Source organism: Theropithecus gelada, chromosome 2 (assembly GCF_003255815.1).
Source record: "Theropithecus gelada isolate Dixy chromosome 2, Tgel_1.0, whole genome shotgun sequence".
In the NCBI taxonomy this organism is placed as follows: Eukaryota; Metazoa; Chordata; class Mammalia; order Primates; family Cercopithecidae; genus Theropithecus; species Theropithecus gelada.
In genome coordinates, this window is record NC_037669.1 from 83,955,560 (window position 1) to 83,970,966 (window position 15,407).

Consider the following 15,407-nt stretch of genomic DNA (forward strand, 5'->3'; position numbering starts at 1 on the left):
GCTAGTATGAGTTTTGAAGATATCCTAGACCAAGGGTTGACAAACTTTTCTATAAAGGGCCAGATCGTAACTATTTTCAGCTTTGCAGGGCCATATGTTCTCTGTCACAACCACCCAGCTCTGCCATTGCAGCATGAAAGCAGCCATAAATAATGTGGAAATCAATGTGCATAACAGCGTTCCAATAAAACTTTATTTACCAGAAGAGATGGTGGGCTGGATTTGGTCTGTGGGCTGAAGTTTGATAACCTCTATAGACAAAAGGGAATGAAAGGGTGGAGTATTATTCCAGATGGAAATAACAGTATGTTTTAGAAAGAAGAGAATTATTGTGCATTTAAGATACCTAAAACACACTTGGTTCTCCATCCCTCCATGTACTGAGAGGTTTATTGAAACACTATTTGTAATGGAAAAAAGAGTAGGAAACACTTATTTATAGAATTACTTATTTAATATCATTGATAAAGTTTGGAAACATAAATATTATTGAGGTAAAAACCAAAATGCAAAAAAGCTTTGTGCAATAGACAGTTGGTATTTCTGTAAAAAACAGCATACTGTATTGTTAGCTTTATATTATTTATGAGGACATAAATATGTAATGAAAGCACAAAAACATGCATGAAAAAGATAGACACCAACTTCAAGATGATGGTTACTCTCTGAAAGGATAGAGGTGGGAAAGATTGTGGGTCTTCAACAATTTCTGTTTCTGTTTTAGAAAAACTTTTAATTATGGTAAAATACACATGATATAAAATTTACCATCTTAACCACTTTTAAGTGTACAGTTCAATAGTGTTAAGTATATTTACGTTGTTGTACAACCTATCTCTAGGACTTTTTCATCTTGCCAAACTGAAACTCTGTACCTGTTACACAACTCCTCATTTCTGCCTGTCACCACCCCTGGCAAGCACCATTTCATTTTCTATTTCGATGAGTTTGTCTACTCTAGATACCTATCATAAGTGAGATCATGCAATATTTGTCTTCTTGTGACTGACTTATTTCACTTAACACAATGTCCTTGAGGTCTATCCATGTTGCAGCAAGCATTAAAATTTCCGTCCTTTTTATGGATGAATAATATTCTGTGGTACGTTTACATGGCATTTTGTTTATCATTCATTCATCTATGGACATTTGGGTTGCTTCTACCTTTTGGTTATTGGGCTAATGCAGCTATGAACTTGGGTGTACAAATCTAAAGCAGAGTTTTGACAAAATGAATGATTGATTAAATAGCACACTGTGCAAATATAGTAACCTGAGGCTCTTCTCTCCTCCTATTCTTCCACAGCACATTCTAGTTAGACTTTCACTCCTGCCATCCCCCAAACTGCTCTAGTTGAGGTCACTAATGACCTTGACTAAGTCCAGTGGTCAATTCTCTGATATAGATATATATAATAGAGATCAATTCTCCTATTGATCTCTGAGTGGCAGTTGATATGATGGCCATGCTCTCATTATGGACACAGCTTCTTCACTTGATCTCTAGGATGCCATGCTCCTCTTTCTCTTCCTACTTCACTGACTGTCCTTCTCAGGCTCCTTTGCTGCTTGCTCCTCACTTCCTGACCCTTCACTCTTGGAGTACCCCTGTGCTCAATACTTTGATCTCTCTTCTTTCTATACTCAGTCCCTAGTTGATTCATCTAGGTTTTAAATACTGTCTATTCACTAATCCCAAAGTTGTCATTGTAGTTCTTACTTCTCCCCTCAAATCCAGACTCATTTATTTGATCACCTACTCAGCATCTTCACTTAAATATCTAATATCATTACAAACTTAACACATACAAAACCAAAACTCTTAGTTCCCATAACTCTCACCTTTCCTTCCCAATCTTCCCTATCTTGGTAGTCCACTTCTATTCTTCCTGTTGTTCAGGCTAAGAGCCTTAGAGCCATCTTTTGCTTCTCTCTTTAGTCCTCAGGCAATCTATCAGGAAGCCAAGTCTGCCTCATGTTCAAAACATATCTAAACTCAACTTCTTCTCCTTGCCTCCACTCTGCTACCATGGTCCAGGGTTCTATCATGACTTGCAGGAGTTATTCCAGTTACCTCTAACTAGCCCCAATGGGTCTGTCCTTATCACCACCACCCTGAAACCATGCTGCAATACAACATTGGGAGTACTCCTTTAAGAAAGTGCCTCATATCATGGTTTGCCTTTGCTCAGACCTTCCAATATCTTCCCGTTTTTCTCAGAGTGAAATCAATGTCCTCACGACAGACTCCAAATGTGGAGCTCATCCTCTCATTCCCACCCACCCCTGCACTTCTTTGGCTTTCTACTTTCCCCATCCCTCATGCAACTTCAGCCACACACTTAGCCTTCACTGTTCTCTCTGCCTGGAATATCTACACTGCTTGTTCCCTCATTTCCTTTAGATGAAGATTGTCCAGTCAGTGGCCTACGGGCTGCATGCTACCAGAACGGCTTTGAATGCAGCCGAACACAAATTCATAAATTTTCCTAAAACATTAAGAGATTTTTTTGTGACTTTTTTTTTTTTAAGCTCATCAACTATCATTAGTGTTAGTGTATTTTATGTGTGGCCCAAGACAATTCTTCTTCCAGTGTGGCCCAGGAAAGCTAAAAGATTGGACACCTCTGCTTTAGATCTTTGTTTAAGTGTCACCTTTTCATGAAGCTTTCTCTGACTACCCTATTGAAAGTTGTAATTGATCCGTGCCTCCCTAGTATTTCCCATTCTACTTCTCTGATTTATTTTCCTTTATAACATTTATAACAATGTGGTTTAGTCTTCTTTTAAAATTATCGTGGCTTTTCCACCACTGGAATCTGGAATTAAAAAGAAAAACAAACAACTATGAAGGCTGGGATATTGGTCTGTTTGGTTCACTGCTGTATTTCTTGTATCCCCCATATCAAATTATTATTTGAGCATCTGAATCTCCCATGTCTTAAGACTGACATGAGTTGATGTTTGAGATTATAGTGTTCCTTTCCTGTTGATTCCTCCAATTGGTGTTGGTCCATAATAGTGGCAATTTAAAAACATGTCTTCAAATTCTTTGGCACTCCTTCCTTTAGGAAGCAGGCTTGTGACTGCTTCAACAGAGCATGACAGAAGTGGTGTTATAGGACTTTCAAGGTTAGGTAATAAAAGGCCATGTAGTTTCTTGCTCATGTGCAAGAAACTGACCTAGAATTCATGAGCATAGTACAATGGTGGCGGTCTGATGCCATTAAGTTTGGGGTGGCTTATTATACAGTAATAGATTTCCAGAACAATAATGGGAAAAAGCCAGATAAACATAATAATTACCTTTGGAATGAAAGTTAAGTTTTTAATTGTTGTTATTATTATTATTATTTGGTCTGTTGAAGAAAGTACGTGGTGTGTGTGAACATTATTCTGCCAGGTTCATCTTGGAAGCTAGTGTCCATCCAGATTAACTCACTAGACTCTAGACTCTCATTAACGCCAAGAAGTATCATTCTGATGAACCACTTGAGATTTCATGCTCAAAATTCTAGGCTCTTCATATATTTTCATGTTGATCAGCTGAAGGAGCTAGCAATTTTGCACTAGCTAAAGCCAACCTTGTCATGAAATTACAGGAAAATATATAATGCGGGGATTGATGTCACTGTGAGATATTAAATTTTGTGATGCTGCCAATTTTCTTCTCTTATTTTTTTCTGTTGTTTTTAAAAGTGAGAATGGGTGGGACTAGAAATACCAACCAGAGGTCCTCATTTCAGAGTCAGCTGTCTATTAAAAATCTGGATAGTCTCAGAGCTGGAAGAGACACCTATTCATAAAGCTCCTGATTCTGCGGATCAGAGAGGGGAAACAGCATACCCAAAGTCTCATGCTGGGACTGCAGGCTCCTGACTTTTGACTTCTAGTACAGTGCTCTTTCCTCTCAATAAGTGGTTCTCAGCCCAAAGTCTGGTTCAAAGGTAAACTTCTGGGGTGATGATCCAGGCTCTGTGAACCAGCTGGCATGGTACACACCATTTTGCTTGTATGTGCTTTTGTGTCCATTTCCAGAGAGAATCCACTCCTCCCATTTGATTTTTACAGAGATGTGTGACTCAGAAAAGTTTAAGTACCATTGCACTTCATGATTTAATAATATTGTCATGTGAAAACTATCTCAGTAAGTTAAATCTTATACTCATTCATACCTATATGAGAGGACATCAAATTCTCCTGGGGAAATTCATTAATTGTTTAGGATTAGTGCATAATGGGTACATCTCTCAGATGGTTAGGGGCAGTTGGAGCCTCCAGCAACCAATTCATCCTACTGTCTGTTTAGAAAATTTGGCAAGCAATCACACGTTAAAATCACTTTGGTGATTCAAAAGCAACAAACAATACAGGACTAATAAGGTATTATTTTGCCTTGCAGCCTTTGCAGTTCTTAAAGCAGAGAGAGCTGAGATCTCTGTAGATAAAGCCTGAAAACTCATAGGCTTAACTTAATAGAAGTTTATGTTTACTTCATATCACCATGCAATGTAGGTCTTCAGCAGCCTTTCAAATGATGTTTCAGAAATGTGGGCTTCTTTTATCTTGAGGCTACACTGTCTTCTTGGATATTGAAGTCCTTCACTTCTAGCTAGTCATCACACAGCGGGGCCTGTAGTAGGGTGGGGGTAGGGGGTAGGGGGGAGGGATAGCATTAGAAGATATACCTAATGTAAATGACGAGTTAATGGGTGCAGCACACCAACCTGGCACATATATACATATGTAACAAACCTGCACATTGTGCACATGTACCCTAGAACTTACAGTATAATAAATAAAAAATAAATAAAAAATAAAAACAGGTGTTCAAACAAAAGAAAAAGAGGGAGAGTTGAGGACCAGTTAGGAAGTTTTTATGGAAGTTGATTGAGTTGCACATTTCTAACCACATTCCACTGGCCAGAAATAAGTCCCATGGCCCCATCTAGGTAGTGGTTGTGGGGCCTTCTAGCAACAACTCTATAGTATGGAAGAGGAGCACAAACCTTCCTTGGGCAACTGGTCCTCTGCCACAGAGTGAGTATTATAATAATCCCAAATCTCAGAGATAGGCGAAGTGTTTGAGATGGGATTTTCAGACAGTCCATGTTGTCTGGATATAGATTACAATTTTCATTTACCTGAGACCTTAGGAATCAAGGTGATCCTCATAATCTATGAAGTCAGGGTTGAAAAATATTGTAATTAAGAAAATTACAATTCTTGGATAATTGGAGATTTTATTTTGTTTTTAAAGGAGTGACACAGAGGGTAAGGGCCCAATCTGGATTTTTAGCTGGTTTGTATTATAATATAATTTGTATAATTATAGCAAAGAGAACTCTGTTTCCATTTTTGCATAACTATTGCTACAAGTTTAGCTTTTTTATTGCATGTTTACCCTTGACAATGTTTTTGTGTTTGGCAGAAATTACAGCAGCACCTGCCTCTACCCTGGGATTTTTATTTTCACTGTGTTGCTTAGTCGTTTCTTCATTATTTTTCCGTGTTTTATACAAGCCTAACCTCTCTCTTCAAGTTATAATTTTCATTCTGGAACTTGGAATTGTTATGGCATGAAATTATTATGAATTGCATTCCTGGCTTTTAAAAAGATGATTTCAGTGCCACCTGGCATCAGAATGGGTGATCTGTGAAATGTATTTCTTCTAACAGTTGCTACAGAGAAACTCTGACAAGTGACTTACTTTTTGTTTTCTTGTCTATGAGTTTTTATTGGTCCAGTGAACTCCAGCAATCTTGGAAGTAATGTTGAGGACCAAGTAGATTTTTTCTTTGTATAGGTTGAAATCTCATAGGATCCACCCAATGCTATGTTGGCACTGGGTTGTAGTGACCCATGAAAGCTGGAAAAAAGCCATATATTGATTCCAAATTGATTGGAAACTTGTTCTAATAACTAAAGTTACAAATTAAATATACAAACACACAATTAAATAGATTACATTAAAAACTCATAACTTCCTAATTTCTTATTACACTTTACTATTATCTAAGATCTTGAGGTTGTTACATTTATTGTGTCTGTGTGGTAGAAAATGCCATACAATGGGGGGTGCTATTGTGTCTCCCTTCCCAAGTCTGCATTCAGGGATGCCACTTGGGTAGCTTGATATTGGCCATGGTAGGTGCAGGTTTTTTAAATTTCCAGCAGGCCACTGTGCTCACCATATACAACATCTTCATTTGGTAGTGCTGAGGCTTGAATGAGACAAGCAGTGCTAGGAACATCACAGATGCTCAAAAAGGACAGCTGCCTTAAGGTCCTTCCTTCAGAAAATCTCTGCCATTTTCAGAGTCCAAAAATGGTAGTGTTGCCAGATGATTGCAGTCCAGTGCCTCTAGAGGGACACAGGATCTCTTTCTATTTCTCTATTCATAAATGTTTGGTAATAGTTGACTTCATCCCTTCCCAGGGATATGTTAGGGGAAAAAATATCCTGACTGATGCAAGAGCATTTTGAATAGTTAGGAAGCATAGTTTTCAAATTGGAGGTTGAGAAAGAGCTTTGTACAGGGTGGCTGATTTGTGCCAGTGATTAGTTTGAGAAGAAAATATTATTTTCAGATTCCTGGTCCAGAGCTGTAGCATTAACTCCCCTACACTGGTCCTTGGACATGTGCCCTATGGTCCACCTGTAAGATTTCTTGGGCCACTGGCAAATATACTAAGAATAGCATAATAGCATGTGGGCAAAAGATTGCCTGTTTATCTTATCCTGGATAGGACTGTCTTTTATTGTGGGTCTTGAGTGTTCTGATAGCTTTTACATTAATGTGTCCTATCTTTTTTTTGGACAGAATCTCATTCTGTCATAGGCTGGGGTGCAGTGGTGTGGTCTCAGCTCACTGCAACCTCTGTCTCCCTGGCTCAAGTGATCCTCCTGCCTCAGCCTCCCAAGTAGCTGGGATTACAGGCATGCGCCACCATGCTCAGCTAATTTTTGTATTTTTAGTAGAGATGGGATTTCACCGTGTTTGCCAGGATGGTCTCAATCTTCTGACCTCGTGATCCGCCCACCTCGGCCTCCCAAAGTGTTGGGATTACAGGTGTGAGCCACCATGCCCGACCCCATGTCATATCTTTTTGAAGTGACAGTGATAGTAGATGATAGTGGTGGAGGTAGAGTTAATTTTAAATGCCTTTACTTGCAGAAAGCTAGAAATGATATTGATTCTCTTTTTTAACTCCTTTTTTTAAAAAAAGTAAATGTTTGTGATTCAGTGGTTCTGAAAGTCTAGAACTACCCCTTGTTGACTCTAAACTGATTTTTGTGGAAGCAGAAGTAAGTATTGATAGAATTATTCCATAGGTGACCTGAATCAGCAGCATGCGTATGTGTGAGCACTTTTGTTTACTCCTGCCAATTTCTCACTCTCCTAAAACTGTTGATAGTTAAGAAAATCCAAGTGTGTGATCTGAGCACACATTGTCCTTATCTCTCTCTTCTGCTAAGGCAACTTTTCAAAGTCTCAACAGAAGTGTTCTTTTGAGGAGAAGCATATAAAAAGTGACCCTTCAAGATAAAAATTGTAATCGTGGTGTTTGCTTTTTACCTAAATAAATGTTCATCATCGTTACAGGGGTTTTTGGGTCCACATCTGGCTTTAACAATTTTTTTCTCCCCTCTAACACTGTTGATACTAATGCCAATTTTAATTTCTTGGCATCATGATACATAAATATATCACCCACAGATGTGATTTTAAACAAGGACTGAAACTGTAAATTCGGAAGCAAGAGATTCACAGGGTTTCATCAAATCACTCTCAAAAGTGACACAGTTGTACTGAAATGGTTTTAAATTGCTCATTTCAAACCTACCTCGGTAGCAAAATGCCATGCGTGCAGCGGATTTGCAACCACGTTAGTCATTTTCTTTTCTCTGTTTCCTTGCTGTGTTTGTATTGGGAGCACAGAGTAATGTAATTTAGTAAATTATGATTTGATGGCTGGGCATCAGCCCCAGTGTTGAACAGTATTTGGACTATGATTACTTGCTGGCTTTGTCACAGTTGACATTAATTATTGATGGAAGTTTCAGAAATAGCGCATGTGCCAGGAGCTTTTCGCTGGAACGCAGGCTCCAGGCAGGAGGGATGCTAAAGAGTGTGGGGGAAGAGGCACCTGTGGCTTGTTTATGTCTGTGCACAGGGAAACTGGACCCAGCAGGCTGTGTAGTACCTCTATAAAGGTTATGGTATAACGGAAGGATGAACCGTCAAGCTTATTTCTATCGTGTTCCTCCCCAGGAATTGCACCGAAGAAGCCAGCTTCAGCCGGAGCCAGCCAAGACGAAGGCTCTCCAGACTGTCATCGAAATGAAGGTAGGAACTGTGTACTTTTGTCAGAAACAGTTATGCCTTGGGAGTTTGTTCTAACTTGGTGGTGCCTAATATAAACATGAAATGAACCTTGTGTTTTTCTCTAGGCACCCTGCTGGGTGCTTTACTTCTGAAATTTTTTACCTTCCTGGGCACATTTAATTTATTGGCCCTTTAATTAGGATTCCTTTTCTGGGCAAAAGAATAAAGGGCTCAAGAATCCATTGGCTGAAAGGAGCTGGGTTCCTTTGCAAAGCATGTCTAGTCCTAGGGAGGTTTTGTGTGTGTTTTAAAAGTAAAATTTTTAAATTATAATAATTCTTTTCCTCCTATTCACATCACAATAAAAAGCACCTTTGAGAAATTAAGAGTTGGCAAAGGGAAGTTATTTTACATGCAGTGGTATTGTTAAATAATTAAAATTATGCTATCAGCAAAATTTTCAAAATTGAAATACTTTTTAAGAAAAAAACTTTCTTGTGACCCCAGTATTTTCTGCTAACCAAGTCTGGAAGTAATAACACTTTACTAAGTACTTGCAAAGTATCCTATTTAGCTGTGCAGGCATAGAGATACACTGTTTAAAGGAATAGAAAAATCCTTCTGAGAGGATTCAGGACATTTAAGGAATCATGAAGTAAATGAGCAAGGCCAAGTCATGATCTGTGATTAAGAAACTGGTCTAAATGAAACTCAATTTCTTTGCTAGTATCTAGAAATTTGAAAACTTTTTATTTACAGTTTTTGCCAGAAGGGTGCAAATAGTATATATCTCAATAATAAATAATTCTTGATTTAATGTGTTCCATTAAGAAACACTAAGTTTATAACCAAGATGTTTGCAATCTGAAAATTCCATGCTCAAGTTTAACACTCAGGGAGTTTGCTGGTCACCATGGGCCTGCAAGAGAATTCTAAAGCTTGCTGATAGGATGATGAGTCTTCTCAATCCTTCTCGCAGCATATGATTTTGAATTATCTGTCCCCAAATTCCCAAGTTTTGAGGGAAAAGAAACTAATATGAGCTCTTGAATTATTGCCATGTGCAATTCTGAGTAGGGATTGTTTTTCTTATTCAATGACAACTTCTTCATCCAAGTGGATTTTTGTGAAAATAGTATAGGTCATTTGCTTTAAAACTATGTGTCCCCCAAATGAGGTTACATGAGTCAAGGCACTCATAATGTATTTGCAGCATCTGGGTTTGAAAAATATATTTGAAGCCACCAAATGCCAATAGGATTAAAAATAATTATTAACCCTGGCTCATCAATTGTTTTAAACTTATATAATTTAAACATTTTGAAAAGAAACTGAACATTCTACACTGGGGAATGGTAGGCCAGTGGTTCATAATTCAGAGTTTATCCTCACTTCATATTGGAATCAACCCTGATACTTGGTTAAGGCTTAAAAAAAAGAAAAGAAAAAAAAAAGGGAAAATGAAAAGACAAAAGGACAAAAGACTTGATTTTTTTTTTTTTTGCAAAGGGTGACTCAGTCCCCCTTCCACCCACCTCCACACCCACCTTCCAAAGTCAGCACAAATAGTAATGGAGAAGAGGATGTATATATAATCTATTTCCAAATTATCATTTAAAAAAAAAAAGAGTGAGTTCCCAAGGCCTTTGGAAAAAACAGGAGAAACACCTCTTCTAATGTGGTGGGTAGTTTCCTGGTAAATGTCTCCATACAGAGACAATTGGTACCTTTTTTGTGACTTTTTAAAGTAGAAAAATATGTTTGATCCTAGTTTGTTGTTTCTAGCATTATGTTTTATTATAAAACAAAAAATCATAAATAAAAACTCAGGTTATTTACATGAGAAGGCAGAGAAACTTGAATTCTAGGGCAAATTCATATCCACATATTATCAGTAAATTGAACCTAGAGTTCTCCTTCTATGGATGGCAATGTTGCTGATTTGTAGGCATAAGGCATTTGTATTTTTAGGACAAATGAAGATCAATATAATTTTCAGGAAACTGATCCTCAGGTTTTTCTGTTGTCTTTTTGGTTGCCTGTTAACTTACAAAAGCACTGCCTTCTGTCTTGTCAACAGAGAAGTCTGGGTCCCATTAGCATCTATCCTCAACATACCTAAATTGAGTTATGGAGGCAGTTGGTAGAGGGTCATCTCAGCCATGTGTATAGCTCAGGCTGGAGGCTGTAATCTCATCTAATTTTGTACATTACACCTCTATGAAATTGGTGGGAATATTGTACAGGCTTTAGAGTTGACTACCAAATCGAACTGACCCTTCAGCCTAGTGAGTGGAACTTGAGACCCTGTTGTATTTTAACCCTGGGTAAACATTGGTGTCATCTAGTGCCTTGATAGAATTTAAAATTAAGAAGAGATTTCTTGGCAGGGCGCAGTGGCTCACACCTGTAATCCCAGCACTTTGGGAGACCGAGGCGGGCAGATCACAAGGTCGGGAGTTTGAGACCAGCCTGACCAACATGGTGAAACCCCGTCTCTAATAAAAATACAAAAATTAGGCCCAGATGCAGTGGCTCACGCCTGTAATCCCAGCCCTTTGGAGGCTTAGGCGGGCGGATCATGAGGTCAGGAGATCGAGACCATCCTGGCTAACACGGTGAAACCCCGTCTCTACTAAAAAATACAAAAAATCAGCCGGGCGTGGTGGCGGGCACCTGTAGTCCCAGCTATTCGGGAGGCTGAGGCAGGAGAATGGCGTGAACCCGGGAGGCGGAGCTTGCAGTGAGCGGAGATCTCGCCACTGCACTCCAGCCTGGGCGACAGAGCGAGACTCCATCTAAAAAAAAAAAAAATTTAACCAGGCGTGGTGGCGGGCACCTGTAATCCCAGCTACTCAGGAGGCAGAGGCAGGAGAATCACTTGAATCTGGGACACGGAGGTTGCAGTTAGCCAAGATCTTGCCACAGAACTCCAGCCTGGGAGACGTTGTGAGACACTGTCTCAAAGAAAAAAAAAAAAAAAAAAGAAGAGATTTCATAGACTAAATTGGGCTCAGAGATTATCCTTATTTGTTTCTTGCTTTTTAGAGGAACTAAGGGTGTGCTTCAACCCCCATTGTCCCCATATACACGCTTTGCATAAACTCACAAAAGACTTTTGTTGTGAAAGTCTGTGAAATCTTGCCTAAATTTAAGCACTATTTAGAACCACAGTCTGGTAGTTCTAGATTTTTGTGTACCCGCCCTGGACTTTGGAGTTGTGAAAACGTGTTTTTCTGGGGTGAACCTTGGGAAATATCATCTGCCTGCGTCAAATTGGGGGCAGTTCTTTTGCAGACATCACATCTACTACCAGCCAGTTGAGCCTGGGAGCTAAAGTTACCTGAATGAAAAATGAAAGGAAGCCAAGTGAATAAAGTTATTTGTAATTTATCTTCTTGCAGGAAGCTTCAACTTTTAATTTTGATCCTGATTTGGTCTGGCAGGTATGTTCCAAGTTTGCACTTAGAACATTGTGTGTGTTTCTTGGAAAATTAGTTTCTTGTAGGTATTGCAGTGCTCCTCCTTCTTTTGCTTTTGTGTCTGAAGATTCTTTACTAAGCTCCTCTTTTCTGCTCTTGTGGATAACTGTCAATAAGAATGGCAGTTAAAAGGCTTGTTTTCTCTTTTTTCTTTCTTTAATGCTAATTCATTTGAAAGAATGTGTAACTTATTTTTATTATAAATTTGACATGACATAAACATGACATCCAAAAGTTTTACTTTCTTGTGTCATTCATAAAGCCAATTTTTTTTTTTTTAAGAAAATGAATGACAGTAATGGCAGTTCTTGTCAAATAATCTCAAACCCCTTTTTCATTGTGAGAACTTTTAAGTGAAGGAAAATCTATTTCTAAGTGGCTAAACTCAAAAGGAATTTATTGGAAAAAAATTTACTGGAAAAAAACAGGGGTATTACTTCGGGCACATCTTGATCCAGAGGCTCAAAAGATGTTAGCAGATCCCATTTTCTCTTATTCCATCCCTTATCTTGTCTTCCTTCATGTGAGCTCTATTTTCAGGCAACCTCTCCCTGCCTGTGAGCAAATGGCTATAGCAGCTCCAACAGTCACAAATGGAAGGGCAGGGAGAATGTTGTGCTTTTTAAAAAATGTAAAAACCCAACCCTTAGAGTAATAATAATTACTGAGATGACACATAAAACTTCACTCCAAACTTAGCAGCTGAGGCTAAAAAGAAAATAAATAGAATTTTCTAGATCTCATTTGCTTAAAACATTAAATGATATTCTTTGGGAAAAACAAACATTTTGCTAGTACAGCAGAAACTATCAGATTTTCAGCAGAATTTATCAAAGAAGACATATATGAGTGACATAAGGGTTTTAGTAAAAGTTTCAGAATATGTGCTTGATTTGGTGAACTTGTTAACTAAAGTGGATTAAGAAGCCAGAGACATAATGTGAAGTTAAAAGTAGTATTTCGGTGGTAATTGAAGTGAGGATTGTGGGTATTTAACTTTCCAGTCCCATGGTCAGCGAGAGCACTTGTGTGCCTTGAGTTGTTCCTCTTGAGTGACATTTGTCCCCACCAGGCTTTTTTTTTTTAATTGGAAGTAAGTAGTAAGCAAAATAAGACTGAGTTCCTCTGAGTTGCTGAAGTGTAAGTGGTACTATTGGTGAAAGAATATGATTTTGCATTCAGGTACAACTTTAATGCAGAGGTTAATTTTTTTGTTATAAAAATAAGACTTTACTTTGTCTTTGTGCCCAGGCAGATAACTGTTGTTCTGCATGGAGCTGACCTGCAGCTGGGTTAAGTTTCACTTAAAAGGTATCTTGATATTTGGTCAAATTTAGCCTGCTTAGTTCCACAAAATATGAAAGGGATATACTGGAACACTGTGAAGTCAAGAACTACTATTTGGCAACTTTCCTGAGTTTCATGTAACTAGGAAGGGGAGAGAGTTCAAAGGCAAACCTAGACTACTGAACACAACCCAATACCCATTGTGAACTTGTCTGAGTCCTGGAATCTGGTCAGGGACACTATGAAGTAGCTGACACTTGTTTGACTGTAGGGCCTACCTAGGTTTATTTCATTCACCTTCTTCTCCCAGGATGCTGTGTTCATATGAAATTTGTGCCAATCCCAGTTTTTCTAGTAAAGCAATTATGATGATGGCTTTTAGGCCTTAAGAGTATGCCCCTGCTCCTTTTGTGGCTATTAGAAACAATAACAGCACTAACAACAACAGTGCCACCTGCACCAGCAGTAATACCCAATGACAACAACATCACTACCACACATGAGGGCTACAGCACTTGATGTGCAATAAACCTGTGAATAGGCACAGTTATCTCCATTTCACAGATGAGAAAGCTATGGGTTAGAGAGGATAAGCAACCTGCCCATGGTCCTGCGGCTAGTCAGATTGGCAGCTGAGATTTGAAGTAAGTTTCCCCTCTAAAGCTCTTGTGCTCTTTACTCCTTCTTTCTGCCTTTACTAAAGATAGGCCATAGGTTCAAATGTTTTTTCTTTCAATATTTTGGAAATTGTGCCTTGAGGTTTGCATCCTAGAATGGGTAGAGGCAGCTCATGAGAGATGGAGTGGCTTATGTGATATTTTTGGAAAGGTGCAGAGCTGTACTTTGTGTTAAAAGGTAAAACTCATTCTTTTTACATGTATGTGTTATCATGGCTCCAAATAGGGCTCCAAATATGTATGTTACAGCCAACATATGCCCTGTTTCTCCCCCTGCATTTTAAGTCATGCTCTGAAGTCTTTTTTTAATAGCCTGGTGTGATAACTTGTTCAAACTTGTAAAGGACTGCGTGTTTTGATGTGCAGTGTGCATTTACAATATTAGAATTATCCTTTAGCTTATTTTTTTTTTCCTTGGGAAATTTCTTTACCTTCTCATTTTCCAACTGGAACCCCCAATATAAAACAACAACAAACCCCTTTATCCCATTTAACTATTTGCCTTAAATAATGGGCAAAATGTGAGTTTTAAGTGATGGTCAAGTCAAATGTTAGCTCTGGATGATACATGGTTGTCACTTAGAAGCAAGTAAGATATTTTTTTAGAAGCAAGTAAGATTTTTTTTTAGAAGATGAGAATTCTTTCCCTTTCCTCCCAAACTCTTCTTATGATGTATTTGACTCTAAATGTTTGACTAAATGTTGACAGTCAATAATTCCTGCTATTACCCAGGCTAGTTTTTGTGAATCTAACTGCTGAAGTTGAATCATAAGCACCAGGGTTTACTGAGGAACTATTTTGTGTGCAGCACCATGGTGAGGCCTTCAGAAAAACTGAGCTCGAAGTCTTTAAGGCGCTAATGGAATGAAGTACATAAACCAGCTTATAAAGTGACTTAAGAAGGGCAAATGAGCTATGAGGAGTCAAAGGATATCAAATAAGAGAAGAACATAGAATGCTTTCTGGAGGAGGTAGCATTTGGAGAGAGCCTTGAAAAACTGGTATGATTTTGGTAAAGGGGAATATGGTTTATAAACAGCGGAAACTATAAGAGCCACGAGTCTAGTAAGTATAAGGAGTGTCTTTGGAAGAGCAAATCATTCAGTTTGGTTGAGAGAAGACATTGTAAGTTTAAAAACTGTGGTAGATCACATTAAACCAGTAGAAAAAGAAGGTAGAGAGAAAGAAATAGTAAACATAAAAGCTAACGTTAAATAAATAGAGAATAAACATATACTAGAGAGGAGTACCAAAGCTAAATGCTGTTTCTTTGAAGAGATTAACAAAAATAACAAATCCTGGTTAGAATCATCAAGAAGAGTAGAGACAGCAAAAATAACCAATATCAGGGATGAAGGGAGGCATCACTATAAATCTTATTAACATTAAAAATATGAGAGGATTTTATTAGCAACTTTATGATAAATGAAAAAATTCTTTTAAAAACACAACTTGTCAAAACTTGCTTAAGAAGAAATAGAATATCTGAGTAGTCTTATATATTAAATGAAATGATTCTATAATTTAAAATCTTACCACCAAACTAAAAACCTAAAAACCCAAACCAAACAGAAACAATTAGAGGCCCAGATGGCTTTTTTCAGTGAATTGTACCAAATGTTTGAAGAG

General features: G+C 38.2%; 1 protein-coding gene across 3 annotated transcripts in view; it reads left to right on the forward strand.

The window, feature by feature from the left end:
• ERC2 (ELKS/RAB6-interacting/CAST family member 2) overlaps positions 1-15,407 on the forward strand; it is a 970,915-nt gene that overhangs the window by 290,605 nt on the left and 664,903 nt on the right. For all 3 annotated transcript variants that reach the window (XR_003118096.1, XM_025375698.1, XM_025375697.1), the window contains exon 4: positions 8,278-8,352. Coding sequence is in view for 2 of the 3 variants with exons in the window: in XM_025375698.1 (XP_025231483.1) it covers positions 8,278-8,352 (75 nt within the window). In the remaining variant the exon portion in view is untranslated. The remainder of the gene's footprint in view (positions 1-8,277; positions 8,353-15,407) is intronic.